This window comes from Carassius gibelio, chromosome B21 (assembly GCF_023724105.1).
Source record: "Carassius gibelio isolate Cgi1373 ecotype wild population from Czech Republic chromosome B21, carGib1.2-hapl.c, whole genome shotgun sequence".
In the NCBI taxonomy this organism is placed as follows: Eukaryota; Metazoa; Chordata; class Actinopteri; order Cypriniformes; family Cyprinidae; genus Carassius; species Carassius gibelio.
The window spans coordinates 20054432-20077532 of record NC_068416.1 but is presented as its reverse complement, the minus strand read 5'-3'; the positions used below and the strand labels follow the sequence as shown (position 1 = coordinate 20077532).

Genomic DNA, 23101 nt, shown 5'->3' with positions numbered 1-23101 from the left:
CCTCATTATACATTTTACAACCACACACAGCGTCGTGTAAAGTAGAAAGAATTACACCATCCGTAGGTTTTATTTTTGACACTGTAAGTATGATGTAAAAATAATTAATAAATAATTAAATAAAAAATCCATTAGTGGTTTTAAATTATTTCAATCTAGTTTAGTCTGGTGGTAATGATGATAGTGGGGACAGCAGTGCAATAATGATGACGATGACTGATGGAAATGCAATGACGACATATATATTTGTGTGCATAGTATAAAAGAAGTTATTCATTTATTAAAGTTTATAAACTTATTTTAATATATACTGTGTATATATATATATATATATATATATATATATATATATATATATATATATATATAATATTTATATCTATAATATACGTGTAAAAAACAAAAGTGTATAGAAAAAAGAAATACATTATTAATTTATTTAACTTTATTAAAACTTCAACAAACAATATTTATTTTTATAATAATACAAATTTATATTGGCGCTATTTTATATTTTTCTGTACGTTTTTCTGTAAAGTTTTAAGAAACCTTTTTCTGGTTAAGATGACACATTCTATTTATTTATTCATCCATTTTTGTATTTTTTTTTTTTTATTTGGTTTCATATTCAAATGTTTTTTGGGGCTGGAGAGTTTTGAATGGGTTTATATTGAGACAGTCTGTAATTTCTTATTTTACACTGAATTCACTTTATATGGTCTTGCAAAAATTCCAATAATAATAAAAAAGGAATGACAAATATTGCATTCACAAATTTCTCTGAATTTCAGTTCAGTTTAATTCTAGTTTAAACTCCACAATCAACTTTCAAATTTAAACTAAATTCAAGATATATAAAATGCATTCTCAATTCTGTTCTGATTGGCATTCATCCAGGTGATGATTAAAGTGATTCCAGAGATGGAGGTGACAGTAATAATGATGATGACAGCAGTAATGACATGGTGACTATTACCTTGAATACAAAGGTCTCCAGTGCAGTTGTCCATGTCCAGGGCAGGTCCATCACACAGTCTTCCTCCATGTTTTGGCTCCGGGTCTGTACACTCTCTAGTGCGCTGCCTCTCACATTCAGAACTACACACAGACCACATAGTCCACTCGGCCCAGCCACCGTCCACTGCCACACAAAAAGACACACGTTTTCATTAGAGCACATAAAAAGTTTATTGTGCAGAGTTTGCAACTTAAAAATTGGAATTCATACTTCCTCTCAGACCAATCTTGTGTATCTGATATAAACATTCTCCCAGAATAGTCACTCATTTTGTTCCTCTTTCTGCAGGATGTCTTCCTATAATTCCAGGATTTTCCCTCACAAGGTTTGTCTCTGACAAAAGCAAAAGACTATTTACTTTTGTCTTGTTCCATCAGGCTTTTCCCTTTACCCTAACGACTCCATGGGCTGCTGGTGTTTCCTCTGCGGCTAATCTAAATGCAAATGCCGTGTTTGTGTGTCTCTGTTGAGTGGGGTACTGGGATTGAGCTGGGCTGGAGAGCGAGATTAAGTTTTTTTTTTCTCATTGCAGAGTGACTGGTGCCCTCCTCAGATAACGTTTCCCCCAACATGACCAGCGGTTCCCATGTGATTGGTGCTTCCAATGAAACCATAAATTTAGCCAGCGTAAGAGCACCTGAGGACCCGGCGACTGATAACTCTTTTTTCTCTCCTCTCTTTCGCTCAATCAGGTTTCTCTTTCTGCCCCTCAGTCTTTCTCCTTTCATATGTCTGTCTTGATTCCCTAAACTTCGACTTATGGAATTTCGTAATCCTGAATTCTCTTACCATCAAATCTCTGTCACATATACACGCTCTCTTTCAGTTGTCTGTCTTTCTGAATTTCTTTTATCCCTGTTTATCTGTCTCGCTCCATCTCTCTTGCTCGCTATGAAGAGCATTGTATTGCGCTTTAGTCAGTAAACAGGAAATCTGTGAGAATGAAAGTGCCACATTAACAGAACGCAGATACACATCAACTGTAAAACTCCAGACGCTTATGCCACTGAGGTCAATTTGAATGTGAGCTGGCTTGGAATGAACAATGAAGGATCCCAGAGTTACAGGGTTTAGAATTCAGGAGTAAGTCCAATGAAGCAAAACATATAAAAATCAATAGCAGACAAAGGACCAGAGGAGAACACAGGAGTTATAAACAGGGAACGTAATCAGGAAGAACTGAAACAGGTGGAGTAATTAATCAAAAACCATGTAAACTAATAGACACAGGAACTCAGGGAAATGTGGAAACAGAAACCAAACCAAAACAGACCATAACCATAACATTTCACCCCCTCCTGGAATGGCACATCCTTGCACACTCAAAAATAGTCCAACAGAGGATGGATTGTGGGGTTCAGGAAGTGGTTGTGGGCAGGTGAGGGGCAGGCAACGGGAAAAGGGCACAGTTCATTAGGCCAAGGCGGAGCAGATGGAGGAAGGAGCCAGGGAGAAGCCCAGAGCAGGAGGAGCCAGGTTGGGAACCAGAGACCAGCCAGGATAGCGACCCTCAGCAGAGGAAGAGGTGGAAGAGGAGCCCAGGATGAAGACAGAGAGCCACAGAATTGATGGAACTGGCGGCAGAGCTGGAGCTACTGAGGATGGAGGCTGAGCTGGAGGGAAGAATGAGCCTGACAGAGCCAGAGGAGTGGAGTCCTGAGGCGACAGATGGTGAACAACTGACCAAGTCAGAGCCGGAGGGATGAGGGAGCCCAATGGAGCTGGTGGGGTGATGGGCCAGGGTGGAGGCGAGAGAGCAAGGAGCCCAGGCGGAGCTGATGTCCTAGCACTTGGACGATGATAGGCACTGTCACTTTAAACTTTGTGCTGGCTCTTTAATCGTGGCAAGCTTGGGCTCTGCGACTGCAGTGGGCTCTGGCAAACTTTCCATGTATCGTGATGGTGATGGCTGGCTGGGCTCTGGATCGGGAGTGGGGCAACACAGATCGAGTGGTCCGGGAAGTGAGTAAAGCACGCCAGAATGATAAAGACCCTGGTGTGGTCTTCCAGCGGACGGCCCTGCTGCTCCAGGCAAGGTAGCTGGACCTCGGCCAGGTTCATAGAGGGAGAGGGATGAAAGAAACAATAACAAATAAAAGAAAAATGCCACTAAATACTACTCAATTGAGGGTCCGCAATTATGTTACACGTGAGCTGGCTTTGAATGAAGCACACAACGAAGGATCAGAGTTAAAGCTGCAATCTGTAACTTTTGACGCTCTAGCAGTTAATAAACAGAACTGCTTGCATGTTGCGGAAGGACATTGTAGCCAGAGCTACTTCTCTGTTTATGTCTATGAAGAATCACAAAGGTACTGGGTTACTGAAGCAATCTAAAATAGTCTGAATATAAACACTTATTATAGGTGTACCCTAGTGATTCAGGACAAGCTAAAAACACGATTTGGAAAATGCATTCATGGTGTAATCGCTTATTATATACATTTTGTATACTTTGAACACAAAAAAAAGTTAAGGACCGCAGCTCTGATTGGTTGTTTCTCTTACCGCTCCCGGTAGAAGATCAGAAGTAATATGTAACTTTTCAAATTTTTTTCAGGTAGAAAAAAAAGTAAGGACTCACTTTTTAATTGTTTTCCTTAGTAAAAGTATAAATATTCAGTTTCAAAAATTCATGTTAAAATGTTGAGGGCCAGTTAGATTGATTTCATTTTTATTTTTTAAAGAAATTAATATTTTTATTCAGCAAGGATGCATTAAAAAGACATTTCATTTTCATAAATAATGTCACAAAATATTTCAAATAATGCTATTCTACTGAACTTTCTCTATAAAATGTACAACGGTTTCTACAAAACATACAGTATTAAGCGGCACAACTGTTTTCAGAACTGAGTATCAGCATATTAGAATGATTTCCGAGGCACTGAAGACTAAGGGTAATGATGCTTAAAAATTGAGCTCTGCCATCACAGGAATAAACCACATTTTAAAATATATTAAATTGTTATACTATTTTACAATATTACTGTTTTACTGTATTTTTGATCTTCATGAGAATAAGAGACTCACAAAAATATAAATTTATAAATATTTATCAAAAATTTGCCATAAAAACATACCAACCCCAAACATATGAATGTAGCATATGTATAGCACTGCCTTAAATATTTTACACCCAAATAAGATATGACTGAAAGTAATGATTCATAATTTAGTGAGAAAGTTCAGTAATCTTTCACAAATTATTGAGTTGGCAGACCAATTCAAACCAATAACAAAATAACCTGCTCATAAAGACTCATCAAAACATAACATTTAAGGATAACATATTTGTTTTTGAAACACCTAGACCTTGATGTTTCATGACATTCAGCTCAGACTGCAAGCTCACAACTCACAGGTTAACTGTTCTGTGTCTCTAACCTGGGCACGGAGAGTTGCAGGTGCTCTTCTGAACAGACATTCCTTCACAGAAAGCTCCTCCATTAAGCGGAGCAGGGTTAGTGCAGGTCCGTGTCCGCTTCTGAACTCCTCTCCCACAGCGGACGTTACACTCTGACCAGTCCGTCCAGGATGACCACCCTCCATTCACTGAAACAGAGAGAAAAAAGTGTTGATTAACATTGGCCTCATTCTGTACTGCATTCTTTGAAATGAGCTTTATGCATCATTACTCTACGGCCTACTAGAAGGCATTGTTTATCCACACCACATGGTTCAATCTGGAGAGTTTCGCTTCACATGCAACTACATTAAAGCAAGCTCTGTAACCAAAAATAAAAATAAATGTGTTAGGATTTTTGCAAGGTGTTACATGCATGTATATTTATGTATTTGCCTGCCCTCTAGGGGCAGGAAAAGCGTGATTTACCATTGTTCTGATTTAGCAGATCCTCTACACCTGTGGACTATTTACGTGAGCTTAAAGGAAGTCAAGTTCCCACACTTCGGGGGCGGAACTTGAGCGGCCGTCCCGAGTCGTAGCTGAGCTCTCTTCTGTGTTTATCCTTCTTATATTTCCTGTCTAATTTCTCCCACTTGTTGTTATATTCCGTTTTATTAATAAATTCCCCTTTTGATCGAGCCGTTGTGTCATCCCTCTTTTGTGTTATAGCAGTGGCTGTAACATAATTGGGGGCTCGTCCGTCGTTTTTCTTTTTTTTTTTCTTTTCTCAGCTGTTTCGTGTGGGAGGGAAGAAAATGTGTATGGCCGTGTTTTCGTCGTGTTTGTTCGATTTACTTTTCGGTTGTGAGTAACTACGAGCGTCCCAGGTGAGTGTTTGCCCTATTTAGTTAGTAGTCGTCGGGTAGGTTTGAACCTGCCACTTTGTTATTTTGCCTTTTTTATTTTTAGCGCTGCCTGCTTCTGACAGCTGATGTCAAAGCTTTTCAGTGTGTTTAATCAAGCCTCTGAAACTGCCAGCTTTAGCCTTCATCTGTGACTGACTCTAAGAAGCCACTCAGAGGGAGAAAGAGTGCGCCATATTACCTTACCATCAAAATATTGAGGATAAAACACTAGGAGACCATGTCAATTAGGCTAATGGAGCCTGAACCGTGGCAATGCTGGCCACACGGGGAGCGTTGGAATCATTAACTCATTATATGTGTTGACAAAAATAGATAATCGAACCCATACCAGGCGTCTAAGTGATGGCCTCATGCAGACACAGGTCTGGAGAAATGATGAAACGGTGTATTTCTACATTATGTTTCGCTTGATGAATTATTGGGGATTTGAAAAATGAGGATGCTGTGTCACGGATCATGGCGGGATGGTGATTTATAGGTGATCGTTTTTTGTAAACTGTTCGAGTGAAGGTCGGTGTAGGTGACTAAATGGATGGGCGGCACCATTCTGCAGCATGCCAAACTTTCACACATTGTGATCTGCAGTAACTCTTGTGAGATCCAGATGTTTCAATGCAACTTTTCTGGCACTTACACTCAAAAGCATGAGATAAAGCATGTTTTCTTCCCTATCATTTAAGGAATCTGTGGCTCTCATACCCCGTTCATACATTTGCTTATTCCAATGTCCAACAACACTGGCATTTTTGTCACTGTTGTTTGTCATTCTGCTTTGTTTGTGTTCCTGCCAGTCTGTCAGATGCGGATTTGTTCAGCAACTCTTTTTACAGTTTTAATCGTTACATCAGTAGGTGGTTACGAGTGATTCATTCATTTAAAAGATTCATTCAAAAATGCTGAATCATTCAAGAACAATACAAGTGACTGTCTTTATGAGTGAATATTTGTAAAACAGAATTTGAGGGAATTATTTGATGACTTGATCATTAAAAGTATAACTTGTTTTGTTCCTGGATAAATCAGTGTTTTTTTAAAAAAAACAGCTGTGATTGATTTAATGACTTATTCATAAAGACTTATTTTGTTTCTGAATGTGTGTTTTAGGTTACACTGTGACATACAGTAGGTGTCAAAAAGTGTTTCCGGTCTGTATGAGTCAATGATTCAATCAAAACACTAATTAGAAACAATATTGAGTTTTTATGAGTGAGTAATAGAATGATTCCATCAGTTTTTTTTTTTAAACAAATTGTTTTGTAAATGATTTGATCACTTGCTTATAAAGAAAGCCACTTGTTTTGTGAATGATTTAATGACTCATCCATAAAGATAGTCACTTGTTTTATTCCTTGATGAATAAAATCAGCTGTGGATGATTCATGTAAACTGGAGAAAGAATCACAGAAAAAAAAAAGTCTAGAGTAAAGTCTACTAAATACCAAACTAAAATCATATTTGAATGATAATGATATTCCGAATGTGTTTATATACCAAATACTATGACTGTTGCTGTGGCGCTACGTCTTCTAGCAACGATGTTGCTGGCCAGGCAGGTGTAGTTTCCAGAGTCAGACAGCCTTGCTTCATTGATGATCAAGTTGTGGTCGGCTCGAGTGTCAATATTGATGTCCTCAAGAGAACTCACCAGCTCTTCATTCTTCAACCACTCAACCTAGAAAAAAAACAGGCAGATTTGACAGCTTAAAACCAGCCTTTGTGAGTAAATCCAGACATTTTAATGAAAGTTTACTGTCAATCCAACCAGCAGAGAAGCAATGCAACTCTGAGGCCACAAGCAAAAAGTAGCCCCCTCTCCTGGAACCAATCTACAGTTTTCACGAGGAGGCTATAGAGTTTGATTTGCAAAAGTTTTTTTGCCAACCTTTTCTCAGACTTCACAACCAGCATGAGGCTGTTCCTGACAGCTTATCTGGAGCAAAGTTCGCCCCCACATCAGCTCAGCCAATTAAATCCAAAATACATTGTCAAATAAGACACCAGCCATATCAATGCAACAGCAAGCACTTCACAATGACCTCTGTGTGACCTATCAAAGACTGACAGCACAAAAAATTATGTTCCGTTTTTTTTTTTGGGTCACAATCAAACACGTCAACCATCGGGTGACAGGTCACAGCTCATCCAAAGACCTCATGTCAGTTTGGGGCGACAGCAAGGTCAAGTCCCGCCAAGTGTTTTTTTATTCAGCTCTGATGTTTGACGTTCTGATTCATTAGGATTTACAAACGTAGCAATGGCGTGACGACGTACCCTTCTTGCATGGTTGATCACGTAAATTGCAATCGTTTGCTAACAGCCGCTAGTTCTAAGTCGGTCCAGAGGGGCGGCAGTCGTCAGGGCACAGGGACGTGGGTTGATTTATGTCACTGCGTGTTTGCAGATTAAAAACACAGCACACCCCGTGGGAATCTCTGTTTATGTGTAAAGTTCTCGCCCTCAGAGCTAGAACATCTCGGCAGCAAACACGCACGTGGGGCAAGCAAAATTGCACAACTCCCTCTCTAAGGCCTTAAAGAATAATGAAGAGAGGAAAATCAATAAATCAGCCATCAGATTGTCATGTGTGAGAGATTTCTCTCTCTCTCTTTCTCATCTTCGTGATGGCCGGAGAGAACTCTTTCATCATATGCTTTTAATTTCTCTCTTTTCTCCGTTCCATTCCAGAGCTCCCAGAACGGCAGTGACTGCATTTGTCCTCTCTCTCTCTCTCTCTCTTTCTCTCTGCCTCTCTTGCCTTTCCCTTCATTCTGTGTTTACGGTTGAACCGCAAAAGCTAATCCAATCATGTTGCTTCTTTGACTTCATAATGCTTATGTTGAAAAACATCACTGATCTATTAGTAACAGAAATATATATATATATATATATATATATATATATATATATATATATATATATATATATATATATATATATATATATATAGACACACACACACACACACAGTGCACAGATGTCAGAGAAATATCCCTAGGAACATGAAACATTAATGACATAATATATATAAATGTATAAAGCATATTCCTACTAAAAATAGCAAATACTACATTTTTTTGTGCAGATAAATAATTTTATGTCTGATAAATGTTTAAATAGATAAATGTTTATTCAGTATTTGATACAGTATTTGAAAATTACATTGACAAATGTAAATAATTTTTATACATTATAAAATTATTACATTTATTACATGAAATATATATATATATATATATATATATATATATATATATATATATATATATATATATATATATATATATATATATATATATATATTATTTTTAATCTATGAAAAAATATAAAGATAAATGCTGCTGTATACTGAGAGTTTCATATACGTTTAACTGGTATACTAAAAAAATCTGTATGATTTGTTTCCATTATAAATGTATCTGTAATACGTTTGTTTTTTAAATCAAGCTAAAATATGAAGTTATTGAACAACCTCAAAACAAACTAAAGACTGAAAGACATCAAGGTCATATATAAAATGAAGTTATTGGATAAGGGCTTTTCATTCGAATATAAATGTTTTATTGTTCATAGTCTGTAGATGGCACTGCATGATTTGCTCCTTTAGTTTACTAGACTGACAAGTGTTGAATTAGTGAATGGAAAGATTACACTGAGCAGTTAATTATTAAGACTATTATAAGATATCAGTTGGAGATCATCTGTGTACAGTTGCATAATTATCAGCCCAAAAACACTTTAAATAATAAAACCTAATTCAATCATTTATTGCTTTACTGAGTATTAATTTCCATATCTTTTTAAACCACCTCACACACAGGTTCATTTAACCCTGTGTTCCCAGATCAAATACACTAAAAAAGCCTGTATTTTACCTCCAAAACCCCCTTCTGTGAATCCGTTTTACTTGTTATCTAAACTCTTTCATTATCTGAGATCTAATCTAAAGCTTTTCCTCTATCAATGCCTCCATCTCCCTTCTAAGAGTCTGTTGAGGAGTAATTCCCTCTTGTTCTGTACGTGTGTGTGTGTGTGTGTGTGTGTGTTTTGTATTCAAATCACAGGCTTTTTCTGGGACTGCTGTGGGCCTCTGGGGGGGAAACGTTGGGTTGGAGGGAGATGGAGAGATGAGAGAGGAAACGAATACAGAGGGACAGATTCAAACGGGTGTGATAAGCCTCCGGTCAGGGAACAGAGGAAATTAATTTGTTTAATTAGCACATTTGTTCCAATTACAGGCCCATGAATGCGGACCACCACCACGCCACGCCCACCGACTAAGACCATCAAAGGACAATACAGATAAACTCTGATGTCACGCTAATTGAACCTCTTTCCAAACATCCTTTGAAGGCACGGACTAGCATTACATTGGTTCTACAGGCTTGCGGGAGTTTCCAAGGACACAACAGCTTCGAGAGCCCATAGGGCATTGGGACTGCATGCAAATCTTAAAGATATAATCTGAGAAACTTCATAAAAAAAGAAAAAAAGAAAAATAAACTGTAATGTACACTGGTCAACTATTTAGAGAACACTGGTTGGTTTTAATTAGTTCACTCGTACAAAATAGCAAGATAAAAAATGTTTGGACCACGCTAATTTTGAAATAAAGTGTCATGAAAATTCAAACGCAGCATCAGAAAGCGACATTAACTTACATTATAATCAGTGATGCTGACACAAAGTCCATATGATTTGCAATGCTTTGTCGCGTCTAGTATAAATATACGATGTGATAGCAAAAACACGGCGAGTGTTGTTGAGTAAAGAAAAGTGGACCTTGAAAATAGATGATTCAGATGTGAATGGACTGAAAAGTTTTGAGTGAGGGATACCATCTTTTTTATACCATCTTTGAGTTCACAGTTTGTTTGCTCTAGCATAATTTATTTACAAGATCTGAGGTAAAATATCTATGGTTGCTTTCACTATGGCTATAAAGATCACACAAAATAATATTCAAACTCTTTTAACACTGAATAAACACATAATCATTACCTAAGATTATCACTGTCATATTTTGTATTTTGTTCCTGCCGCTACGTCACATATAATGTAAGTTGGAGGGGGGCTACTGTGTGCAACAATGTTCTCTCTGTATGATTATTATGGTTTCCATGTCATGAATGTTTGTTAGCTTTTTTTCTATGATGCTTGCTATGCTTATACAACAATAATTTGGTTTTAACTCAACAAACATGAGATCTAATTTCACCATAATATTGTGCTTTTAGTTGAGTTCAGTTACTATTTATTTCCATCAGTTGGGTTAACGTTAGGCCCTGTAATTAGCTAAAGAAATTTTTAAATATGTAAAATTATATTTTAAATCGGACTACTTTTCAAATTGTATTTCATAGACCAACAACTCAAACGTTATGTCAAAACATTATGGGGTTTCAAATCAAAAAATGACAAAATAAATTCCATTTTATCTTTCATAACATAGTTGAGAATCATATTTATAAAAAATTTGGTTACAAAAAATCCTAAAACCCAAAAATGTATTGGTGATTGAAAAAAAAATCAATGCAATTGTTTTTGCTTATACATATAATTTCATGTCATTTTATTTTTTAAACAACTGAGCCCAAGCGTCCACAACAGAGGACATAGCATAGCATATGAAAAAAAAAAATTTGGTTACAAAGAATCCTGAAACCCCAAAAGTTATTGGTGATTGAAAAAAAAAACAATGCAATTGTTTTTGCTTATACATATAATTTCATGTCATTTTATTTAAAAACAACAACAACAACTGAGGCCTAGTGTCCGCAACAGAGGACATAGCATAGCATATGAAAAAAAGTATGTACATATATATATATATATATATATATATATATATATATATATATATATATATATATATATATATATATATATATATATATATATATATACACACACATATATATACTGTGGCGAGTGGGGCGGGGCCGAGAGGCGTGGGAACGAGGAGTTAGGCCAGGTGTAGTGATTGAAGATGAGCTGCACCTGCGCCCCACCGCCGGTATCGAGTCCCACGTAGGAGATGGAAGGATATAAAACTGGAGCGACGACCGTGAAGGATGAGAGAGGACCAGGCCTGGGACATTATTTTATGTTTGCTTTTTATTTTGAGCGCACCAGTCATCAGTGAGGGGCTGGTGTGCTGTTTTGTGTTTATTTTTCAATTATTAAAATGTTTTGATTGTGCGCCGGTTCCCGCCTCCTTCTTCCCGATGATTAAAAAGGTCGTATCATTACATATACATATACATATATATATATATATATATATACACACACACACATACACACACACACTCACCTAAAGGATTATTAGGAACACCATACTAATACTGTGTTTGACCCCCTTTTGCCTTCAGAACTGCCTTAATTCTACGTGGCATTGATTCATCAAGGTGCTGAAAGCATTCTTTAGAAATGTTGGCCCATATTGATAGGATAGCATCTTGCTGTTGATGGAGATTTGTGGGATGCACATCCAGGGCACAAAGCTCCTTTTCAACCACATCCCAAAGATGCTCTATTGGGTTGAGATCTGGTGACTGTGGGGGCCATTTTAGTAAAGGGAACTCATTGTCATGTTCAAGAAACCAATTTGAAATGATTAAAGCTTTGTGACATGGTGCATTATCCTGCCGGAAGTAGCCATCGGAGGATTCAACGTTGAACCGGTACTGTTCATTATATACTGAATGGGAGCTTCTTCATTTATGGCTACTTTTAACCTTGTGTACTTTCAGAAAATAAACTCTCTTCAAGTTCACTTTAGTTTAATTATTCTGAGAATGTCTACAAGCATGCATTACAGAAAAATACTGCCATTTCTTTTTGAAAGTCATGAATATTCTTTGAGTGTCAATTCCAGCTCATCTTAAATGTACTATGTTTAGTAACATTCTGTTGCCATGATGGGAAATACAGTTCATTTATTTGAACAAAAATATATTTGAAATAAAAAGACCATCTTGATAGTCTTACTGTGGACTGTTGATTGTTTTAACTATTCTACAGATAATTCTACAGTTTTATCTATTCTACAAAATAAAATAAAATAAAATATTTTAAACTGATTGCCTAATGGAGATACACTGACACATGATGCAAATATGATATTTACCTGGTGTTTATTTACAGTACATCATACATTCTTTATTTCTCAGATGGTTGTCTCCTTGGAAACAAAACATTTAGCAAAAAAAAAAAAAATTAAATAATTATTATTATTTTTTCCAACAATGCATATTAAAAGGGTTTATGATTATTTCTGTTTTCGAGACATATTTTTAAACATGTACAAATTCAAATTCATAATTGACAGATTTTCAGATTTTGAAAAGATTAAATAAATGATATGAAATGATATGACTTTGTATGACCATGATTTATTTATTTATTTTTTTTCTGTGAAACACAAAAGAAGAAGAAGAAGAAGAAGAAAAAAAATCTTATTTTGCAATGAATGTCAAAATGATCCAGTGCTGTTTTGGACCCCATTACCTTTTATTATGTGGTCAAAACAGTCGAAACATTGTTTAAAATATCTTATTTTATGTTCCACAGAAGAAAAAGTTTAAAAGTAGTGTAAATAAATAAATGGTGTAAAACAAAATCTATACATCCTTTTATTTTGGTCAAATAGTTACATAAATGGTGAAGGTATGGTGAAATATTTAATGGCAAGACAGCTGATCCTTATTTCTATAAATTAAAACCAACTGCAACATATAAAAGTGGCCAAAACTGAAGAAACACCCACACGTGCGATATTTAGCAATATCCACACACACACACACAAACTACAATCATACATAATTAATACGTAATGTTAAATAATTTGTCTTTTTTTCTCTTTTTAATTTTTTTTTACCATTTTGATTTTTTTGACAATTTATTTTTAAATGTGAAAAAAAAGCTAAAAACTAAAACCAAAAACACTGCTGCCATAAAGGAGTTACTTACTGCAGTTAATCATGTTGTTATATTGAGACGTTGCAGAGGCCAACAACACGGACAAACGTTCCGGGTGGCTACGTTCAAGAAACAGGCTCATTCTCAACTGAATCTGGCACGTCCCTAACAGGTCAATCTAATTAGCCCGGAAACGGGTACAACACCTCATAACATTGTCATTCTGGGCAAAAATCACCCTTTAGATTTACATTCATTTAGACGGAAAGTGAAAGTGACAAGAAGGCAATTACAAAAGGAGGTCTAGTCTGGGTTTGTTCCATCCTACTCAATTAAGTTCCAGTTTCATTAATGTCCCTTTGCATCACTTTGCTTCAATCAAGTCCGCGGTCCCTTACGAACGCTACGGTGACTTTCACTGAATCGCATTAAAAGAAATGAACTTTCCAAATCCAACTGCTCTATTTCGGATGTGATGGTAGAACGGGCCGGACGTGTCCTTCCTTCTCATCCTACTCTTGACAGCGCGGGCCGTGCCATGTTTATTGCTGAATAATTACATTTTAAGCACTTTAAATGACTTTGCTTCATCAGACTGAATGATTAATTGCGTCGGTGGATGAGGATTGTGAAGTTAATATGAGCTTAATGATCGGTCCGGTCTCTCAAAGTTATTGAGAGACTTTTTTTCTCCCATCTTAGCTGTGAGTAATCTGTATGAACTTTACTTTGACAGTTAATATCACACTTTCATTTCCTTGTTGGTGTAATTGTTTTAATCATGTTACGCTCATTATTCAACAGGGATGATCTTATTGCTCCAGGGAGATGATATTTTCTAAACAGGTTTCCATTCAAGCGGGGAACAAACAAAGGACAAGGATGACATGTGCCAGAATAAACAATGACAAAATTGTTACGAGCCCCGTGACCTTTCGTAAATGTCTTTAGAAAAAAGACAAAAACTCAAATACAAGTGATTTAATCAAGTTTTCACGTCTCGCTGCCAGAATGGAGAGCAGAATAATTAAGCCGCGTGAAGCGCAGAGGTGGCGTGTCAGCCGTGACCTGCCAACGCTCTCCGAGCCCTTGATCAATTTCCAGTCTCAGCCAGACTTGTGTCCCGTCCAAAGATGGTATCAGCCAGCCAACGGGGGAGCCATCTTGGCTCATATGTCTACCGGTGGCAGAGTTCTTCGGCTTGACCTTTAGACTTTGAGCAGCAATGATTACAGAGGGAGCGTTCAGCTGCCAACCTGTAATCTCCAGCGACAAACCCTTCTGGCACAGAGACCTCTGCACCCGGATCTTGGCATGCTCTCAAACATCGCCTAAGCCTGACTATCCTTTTCAGCAGCAGCACCATGTTGGCTCTGGTAACTATTGATTAGCTGTAGTGATGGTGCAGGCTGCTTCCCTCCAGATCACAGACGGCAGCTCACCATACAGCCATTTTAGATTTATTTCCAACAAGACAGATGGCACGGGTTGATATTTTTTTTGTTTTTTGTTGTTGTTGTTTTTTTTTTTTTTCAAGCTGATGTTGAAATGCGGTGGCCTAGTTTAAGTATAGCTTGTTCTGAAACTACTACAGAGAACACAGAGTGACATAAAAAAAACAAAACAAAAACACAAGGAATCTGTCAGCAGCCTCAGAGAAGCAGACGCAGCGGTATCACTTATCATCTCACCAGAATGTGGGGGATGATAATAATTTGACACTGGGTTTATGAGAAGCAATTGCTTCTTTTGAGTTTGATTTCCACTAAGCACATGGATATCCTCCTAAGCCTGTCACAAAACTCTGTAGGAGGTTCGATATTATATACTTGGAGTCACTGAGATGAACCTGAGAGCGGTTTCTCAGAACATTCCTTTGACACCCACATAATTCAGTATCACTTCTTGCTGCAAACTAGAATGCAGACTCCAGAGTTATAACAAAAACAGAGATGGATGGACAGATAGATAGACCAACTGCTGCTTCACAATGCAACCCTGTTCCCAGGAGAATGAGTTTTCTTAGGACAGTGAGCAGCAGTTCAGAGGGTTAGGCTGGGATTTGCTCTGCATTATTCAAAGTCTGTGTTCATCTCTGAACTGGCATTCATGTATATAAAAGAAAAGGCCTTGCGAGTGACCCAGCAAGCTGAAGACGAGGGGCCTACAGTAACACAAACTGTCCATTTGAGCTAAATCTTTTATCTCTTGCTGGAACTGAGCAGCATGGGGCAGTTCTTGTTTCAGAAAACACATATTATTCAGGACATACTGTATATAAGAAAAAAAATATAGAAGGAAAGTAGAAAGTTCTTAAAAGAGACACAAACATCCCTTAAGTTAATGTAATGAGAAGGTGCTTGCTAAAAACCCCCAGAAAAAATCAACAGACACATGTAAATGCACTGCAGATCCTGTGCAAATGCACTTTTAAATATATCCGTTCCAGAATCCTGACTACGGTAATGATAATGCATACACTGGTACTCGCTCGGAAATACAGCTGCACTCATCCCTAATTCACGGGGAAAGCATGCTCATCAAATGCCTATAAGGCAAGACACATACAGCGTACTGAATGTCAGCACTGACTGATTGATTTGTCCTTTTAAATTCTGTTCAATAGACTGAACACTCACACATCCAGACAGGTAGAGGGAGCTGTTACCCACTCACCTCAGCTGCAGGCACTCCCTCGGGTGGGCGGCAGTGGAGAACGATCATGCCATTAATAGGCACCTCCAACCCCTGCGGTTCCTGTTCAAAGTTCTTCCGTAGGTCTATATGGAAACACAAAGGACACTGGTTACATGAAGTTGCTACGTTACTAGCAAAATAAAGTAGATTATTTTTTTTTTTGTTAAAACTATTTGAATGATGATTCCAATGTGATTCACAACAATGGAATATTGTTGTGATTCAATATAAACAAATTCTTCCTCCTAGTACATCTAAAAATAAGGCCTAAACTGATGTGCATTAACACATGAAGGTTAATGCAAACAATTTTTGCAACTCACTATTGGCATTAGTATAAAATGGCTTCTACAGTAAATTATCGTACAGTTCAACTATAGGAGTTAATAGGGTTCAAATAATGGTATTTTAAGGGTGGTACTATCCAGTGTAACTAAAAAAAAAAAAACATTAATTTGAAAAAATAATATTAATTTGAAACATAAAAGAAAAAGGTAATTGAAATAATTAGTAATGTAAAATTTTATACAAATTCAAACTAAATAAAAATGTTTCCAAAATCCAGAAAAGCTAATTCAAAATATTAATTAATATCTTGATTATATTGCCTGATGAAGAGCCTGCAACCTCCAAATGTCAGCTGTGTGATGGTCTGTTATTAAATTATTATTACCATTTTGTTTTGGAGCCTAGGTGTGCTAACTTTGTTTTCATCACCAAAATTGTATATAAATAATAATACAATAATGCTGACTTTATCTAATTATGTTTTCATTAGTGCAAGAGTTTGCAAAACCTATTTAGAAAGTAATTTCCAGTATTTCCAGTATCCAGTATTTCCATTCTGCAATTCCATTTGTTGCTTTGGAAAAACCTAGCTATTCCATATAAATATTAAAATTATATATATATAATTATTACTGACATGCAATGCGGACGGTGGCTTTGCGACTCTTGGAGGTGCCCAGATGACTCCAGGCCACACACAGACACCAGTAGTCCTCGGGTCCGTGGAAGTCCTCCACCTGCTGTCTGGACACATTTATCATCACTTCACGGATCTTCAGCCCTGCACAGAAAGGAAAAAAATAAATGGCTAAGAAAAAAAAAAAGGAGACACGATCCACATTTTTTAAGGGCTACAGTCTTTGTAAATCAGTACTAACTAAAGGTAGCGATTCTCTAAACTTAACTGCATTTTGCAGCAGCTCAGCTGTTCCCAAAACAATGCAGCATTTCCATTAATGAGCAATGTTTCCAAAAGCAGCAGTGTAACCTGTTTAAATGTATTTATATCACAATGTTTGCACAGTGAACCGAATAATCAAAAGCTTTCTAAACGTCTCTCTCTCTCTTACGATTCACTGATTTAAGGCTCTGCGCACAAGTCTCTGTGAGGCATTTCTGAAGCAAAATATTTAGCTAAACTGTTCTTCACCCCTTTTTTGACTAAATTATTTTCTAGCTTTACCTGTGCATTAAGTAAAATTTTTTCTATGCACATTTAATGACTCTCTAAATGAGATTCCCAATGTTTTTGGTCCCTTATACAGTACATACGGCTCTGATTGATTCCAAGAAATAAATCATCAAATAGTATACATTTAAATGTAATTCAACTCTAAGCTACAATAAGCTTACTGCATGAAAAGTTTCAAAATGTCTTTAAATGGAGTTAAACAAATAGCAGACACTAAAATTAAAAGCCAGTTAAACCATATTCCCTAAGAGGGCTGGTGCTCTGAATAAACAGCGCTGCTTTTACCACACATCTATCGTAACGCTCTAATGTTCATTTTCTTCTAATCCAATATTGCATGAGGCCACTTGGGCCTAGTTTTTGTTTAATGAACTTACCAAACCCTTGTGGTTCTTACAAGAACCATGACCAGGTAGTAACAGATTAAATAAAGTAAAAAATTGGTATGAGTCAGAATGCAGGATTATGGGAATTATGAAAAAATAATGCACATCTTCCTATAGAGAATCTGAGGGAGTTTTTAAAAGCATTCCCCAAGCTCCTCTCCAACCATGCTGCTCTCTTCCCAGGCTGCTGTATAATGTATTCTTTCTGTCATAAGCCTAATTTTAGTACTGTTGTCGTGCCGACCAAACATTAAATTATGCAGGCGGCGTTTGAGGTAGTGGATTACGCTCTTCTCGCAGCCAATGCCCAGAAAGCTTTGCAAAACGCAACCAAAATATACGAGCCAGGGCAATGGTGAGAGTTGAACCAAAAGAGAGACCCGAAATATGAGAGCGAGTTCACAGAAAGTGAAAACTGTTTTAAATGAAACCGTACTGTGAATTAGAGACACAATTATGTTAAGGGGTAGCGGAGGGAGAATTACAGCTATGGAACTCTGTCGCAGACGGCAGCATTAATGTGAGCCTCCGTGCGGGTCTCTGTGGGTGTATTTGCTCTGCTGAGAGAAAATGAGACTCCTCTTTAATGATATTAAGGTAAGCAATGGAAAATCAATTCAGAATTGCTCAGTCCGAGAAGCACGCTTGGCTGTGAGATATGAGCAGAGAGACGGTGAGAGAGAGAGACGGAGAGGATTTGAAATGAAAAGGGTATTGCTAAATAAAGGGAGACTGAGTCAGGTCAGGACTCTAAGCATCTATAATCCTTTAAATCTGAATGATTATCTTTCAAACAGGCCTGTGGGGAACAGAACAAAACTGACAGAAGAGAAACTGAGCTTCCTGTGCCAAAAGGAAGAGAAAAGACAGCAGCAGCAGACACCTTCAGTAAAGCACGCCAGCTCTAGATACCAGCCCAAATACAATTCCCCAGCTGAATGTTGCGATGGAGAGCTGTATATTCACAGGATAATGTGACAGTGCTGAATATATGGCCTGCAATGAAGGCTCCGTTGGAGAATATGAAATGAAAATACTTGTTTATCTGCATTCAGGGTTATACATGAAGGAAATGAGACCTCTAAGTGACTTGGCAAAATAACCTGTAGAGATCAAGGAGGTCTTTAATACCAGGAGAAAAATGTCTGTTCATTCCCATTTATCTCAATGGCAGTTGCTTGGCAATGTTCAACCATCTTTGCTCATGGTCTCTCAGTTCTGCTGCCAGGATGCTTTGAGCCAATCACTTCAAGCTGTAAATGTCATGTGAATACTTATTTTAGTACTTTTAACTACACAGATGTATGCATAGTTATATTTTATAATAGAAAACAGGTATGTATTCTTTCTTTTTGTTTTGTTTTTATCTGAAGAGACAGATATATAGAGATAAAATGAAATGTAAAAAGAGATATACAGATAAAATACAGAATCACAGGCTGTAAGAAATATGTATGGCTGGTACATTTTCTCAATTCATTGCTATTGGCAAGAAGATATGTACACACCACCTCAGATACAGATTCTGTCGCATCCAATTCCGCCCCCGGAGAAGCAGCCAAGAAACTGGAACCTTCCAGCACTCGTCCACAGATACTCAGAGGAATCGAGATGCCCAAGCCAAGTTTGAAACTAAACAACAAGAAGCTTGAGTGTGTGACTGCTCGGACAAAGTGCTGCCACCAAGGAAACTGTTTCACTGGAGGCACCGCTGACTTTAAATAAACCATATAAATCATCATTTCAGGCCAGGGACAGAGACAGAGTGTGTGTGTACAGACAAAGGAAAGTAGAAAACAGTAAAGCATGACTAACGATTATGAATGTGTAGCATATGGAGAGTGCTGGAGCTGATGCCAGTGTTGTGTGTGGCCTTACAGGAAGCACATAGACCCTGGCATATGTGATAGTAAACCCATTGTTTCTGAGGCATCCATTAGAGTAGACAGAAGAAAATCTCCCACAAACCAACCAAATGTGACATCCTGTCATGGCTGCCAAAGGCCATGGATTAACTATGAAGCCCAGATACACATCTATAATGCTTGTATTGTGCTTGTAAACACACAGACATCTTGTGTTCCTGAACTTGCGCCAAGCCCTGTACAAACTATGAACTGCTGAAATGTCTGAGCATCCATAAGGAACAGAGCTCTTTCACATCCTGTGCTAGTTCTAAGTGGAATTCTGCTTCTTGTGATGACATGCATGCATCTTATTTGATTAGTTCATGCAATATTAAAAACATTATGTTTGACAAGCAGTCAGGCTTACAGAATGTCAACATGTAAAAAAAAAAGAAAAAAAGAATTTATATATATATTTTGGGGAATTAAATCAAGAAGCAAATATTACATAATTCTGATATATATATATATATATATATATATATATATATATATATATATATATATATATATATATATATATATATATAGTTATTAGAAGTTAAAATTGTTATAATGCTGAAAAATATTTGTTGTTAATTAAATGGAGCTGAAAAACATAGCTTATTCAAAACAAAACATAGCTTATATGTAAACAGCAAAATTAATATATATATATATATATATATATATATATATATATATATATATATATATATATATATATATATATATATATATATATATATATATTCAAACATTACTTTTTAATCAACAAAAATAAGTTAATAAAATTAATCAATTGTAAATAAAAGATAAAATATTCTACATAGCATATTTATATAGTATAATATAGTACATATAGTATAGAGTGTAAGTGTGTGTATAAATAGATTTTCCCTCTTTTCTTCATCCTCTAATTCTTGGTCCCAACACATTCATGTATTCCTTTTCTGCTTTCCAAGCCGGCTCTCATCTTCATCCCTGCTGTACTTTTCACGCCAGATTTAGAGTTGGAGGGCCCCTAGTCTACAAGAGAGTCAGTGGTGGGTTTGCTCGCCCATGGTCCTCATCCCTCTTTTCCTTTCTTGTCCTGTTCCAGCATTTGGAGATTGGTGTGTGTGTGTGTGTGTGTGTGTGTGTGTCAGTGCTGGGATCTGGCTTGTGGCTTGTTGCTGAGTGGCAGTGGAGAGTTCTGGGAGAGATTTGGAGAACCAAATCGGCATCTCACAACAGTAACAATGTCTCAGTGTCTGGATCTGCATGTCCAGTGATGCCATGTCCAAAGTGTCCTCGCTCTCCCAGGGCTTGGCAGAGACCAACAGATCTGATCCCTCTCCTTGTGTTGGCAGCCATCAGGCTGCAGCTGTGTGTTTGCGTGTGTGAACTGTCCGACAGTTGGCTTTGAGCTCTTTAAGCAGTCGGAGGTCTGTTCCATCCCTGTGAGCCTTCTGATCCTGTAGACACGCAGTGTGCATGTGAGGTTATAGGGCCACTTCAAAGATTAAAAACCACAGATGACAGCATGGACGAATGAAGTTTGTTGGTGCCACATCTGGGCAAGTGTTTCAAACTGCAGAACGGCCATATTTGTGTGACGTGACTAGGGATGAAATGGTTACCAGTTTGACAATAAACCAAGATAAAATTACCAACAGTTAGTGCAGCTTTATTTTTTATTTCTCCTTAAAATCATATTAGATTAGTGTGATTTTTTAAAAATGTTAGCCCTTTATATATATTTCTAAGGTCACGTACTGTACACACTGTGTACAAGTTTCAGGAGTGAAAACCCCCTAAATTATAGTTTTGTGACAATGTATGGGGCGTTCATTTCCAATTTTGTTGCTGATCTGAAATATGTAAATTAATTGCAAGTTCAGTAAGCAGTTTTTGAGATGTCTGGATTTCCCCTTTCATAGATGGGATTAGGTCTTTTTTGTTTAAGTTTAGAAGTGTTGCCATGTCCACTTATTATAAGTGACACTTAGTAAATGTCTTTGGGCTTGTTGTTTGTGCTTAGCTCATGAAGTGACCCAGTTTATGGAGTTAAAGTAGGTTTCTATATTTTATTGGGTTCTTCTTTTTCTTTTCTAGCAAGATATGGCAACACTAATGAGCAAACAAAACATACCCTGTGATTTCTTGCACAGCACATACAGAAAAGACTAGTCTAAATATGTCATTAATGACTGGCTGTTTAGTTTGGTTTTGTACACACTGCATAGAAATTCTGCAAATGCATCATTTTTCAAGAATCAATTCGGATGTAGAATGCAATTGCCACTCATGGACATTACCTAACTATGCGTATGTATAAACCAGGATTAAGCACTAAAAAGTGAACTGACAATGCACATGTGGTCTAAAATTATACGAAAACTATATGAACATGTTATGTGATATTTTTTGTCCATGTAAATGTTATTATTAAATGTTTAAGCAAACAATACGTGCTGCTATTTTTATTTGTTCCTTTTCTATAGAAGGCTTGTTGAAATGATTACAGGATGTTTCAGTACTTTCTGAAAATTTCCAACACATTTGAATAATGCTGTTATAATATTAACTGTGATAATTTTGTTAACTACAGTTATAACAGTGGAGTGACGTAACACTGCTAAAAAGCCCTTTTAGACAGTCTGAGCGTTTTCAGTAGTGCCTTGACTGACACTGGAGTGCAACTGCTAATCCTGCATCAAAGCCTTTTGTTAACAAGTCTGTGAGAAGTCTAAACAGTTACTGTTCATAATCCTGGATTGCAGCTACAGCTTATTTTGCTGTTGTTTGCATGTTCATGTATAGCTCATTCAGCCCTGAGGATTCGTAAGGGCATGCATCTTCTTTTCCCTTCCTCCATCTTTTTCGAACTCCCTCTCCTCTGTTTTTCTCCATCTTCTTTGTCCTTTCTGGATCTCAATGCATCTTGTCTTGTGTCGGTCTTTCTCTGTTGGCGGTAGATGATATAGCACAGTGGGCTAGCTGTGATCTTAATGCAGAATGCTGGACGTCGATCCCTCTTGCAGTCGCCAAACAGCAGGTGAGGACCATCTCACCCTCCATCTCTTGCTGTGTCCCCTTTTCCCTCCTTTTGTAGTTGCCTTCCAAGTGTCTTCTCTTATCTAACTCTATACAGTGACCTTTAAAGAGATTGTTCTCCCAAAATATACAAAATTCTGATATAATTTACTCACCAGGTTGTCAATCCAAACCTATTTGGCTTTCTTTTTTAGATGAAACGCAGAAGCAGATTTGCACTGCTCTTTTTAATACTTAGAAAAGGCTTTTATGACCTTTAAAACCACTCATGAAAATATGCTGCGTGAACATTCTTCAAAACATCTTTTGTCTTTCATTTGTGTTTTTTCTATTCTGTCATATAGGACGTGAAGCAACAAAGTTTCATTTTTGAGTGAACTACTCCTTTAACTCTTTTCCT

The 23101-nt window shown here is 37.1% G+C and overlaps 1 protein-coding gene across 1 annotated transcript in view; it reads right to left on the bottom strand.

Moving 5' to 3' along the window:
• unc5da (unc-5 netrin receptor Da) overlaps positions 1-23101 on the bottom strand; it is a 171703-nt gene that overhangs the window by 30293 nt on the left and 118309 nt on the right. The window contains exons 3-7 of the mRNA XM_052588949.1: positions 16836-16979; positions 15890-15993; positions 6785-6965; positions 4406-4573; positions 977-1141 (exon numbers count right to left, since the gene is read on the bottom strand). Coding sequence (XP_052444909.1) covers positions 977-1141; positions 4406-4573; positions 6785-6965; positions 15890-15993; positions 16836-16979 — 762 coding nt within the window. The remainder of the gene's footprint in view (positions 1-976; positions 1142-4405; positions 4574-6784; positions 6966-15889; positions 15994-16835; positions 16980-23101) is intronic.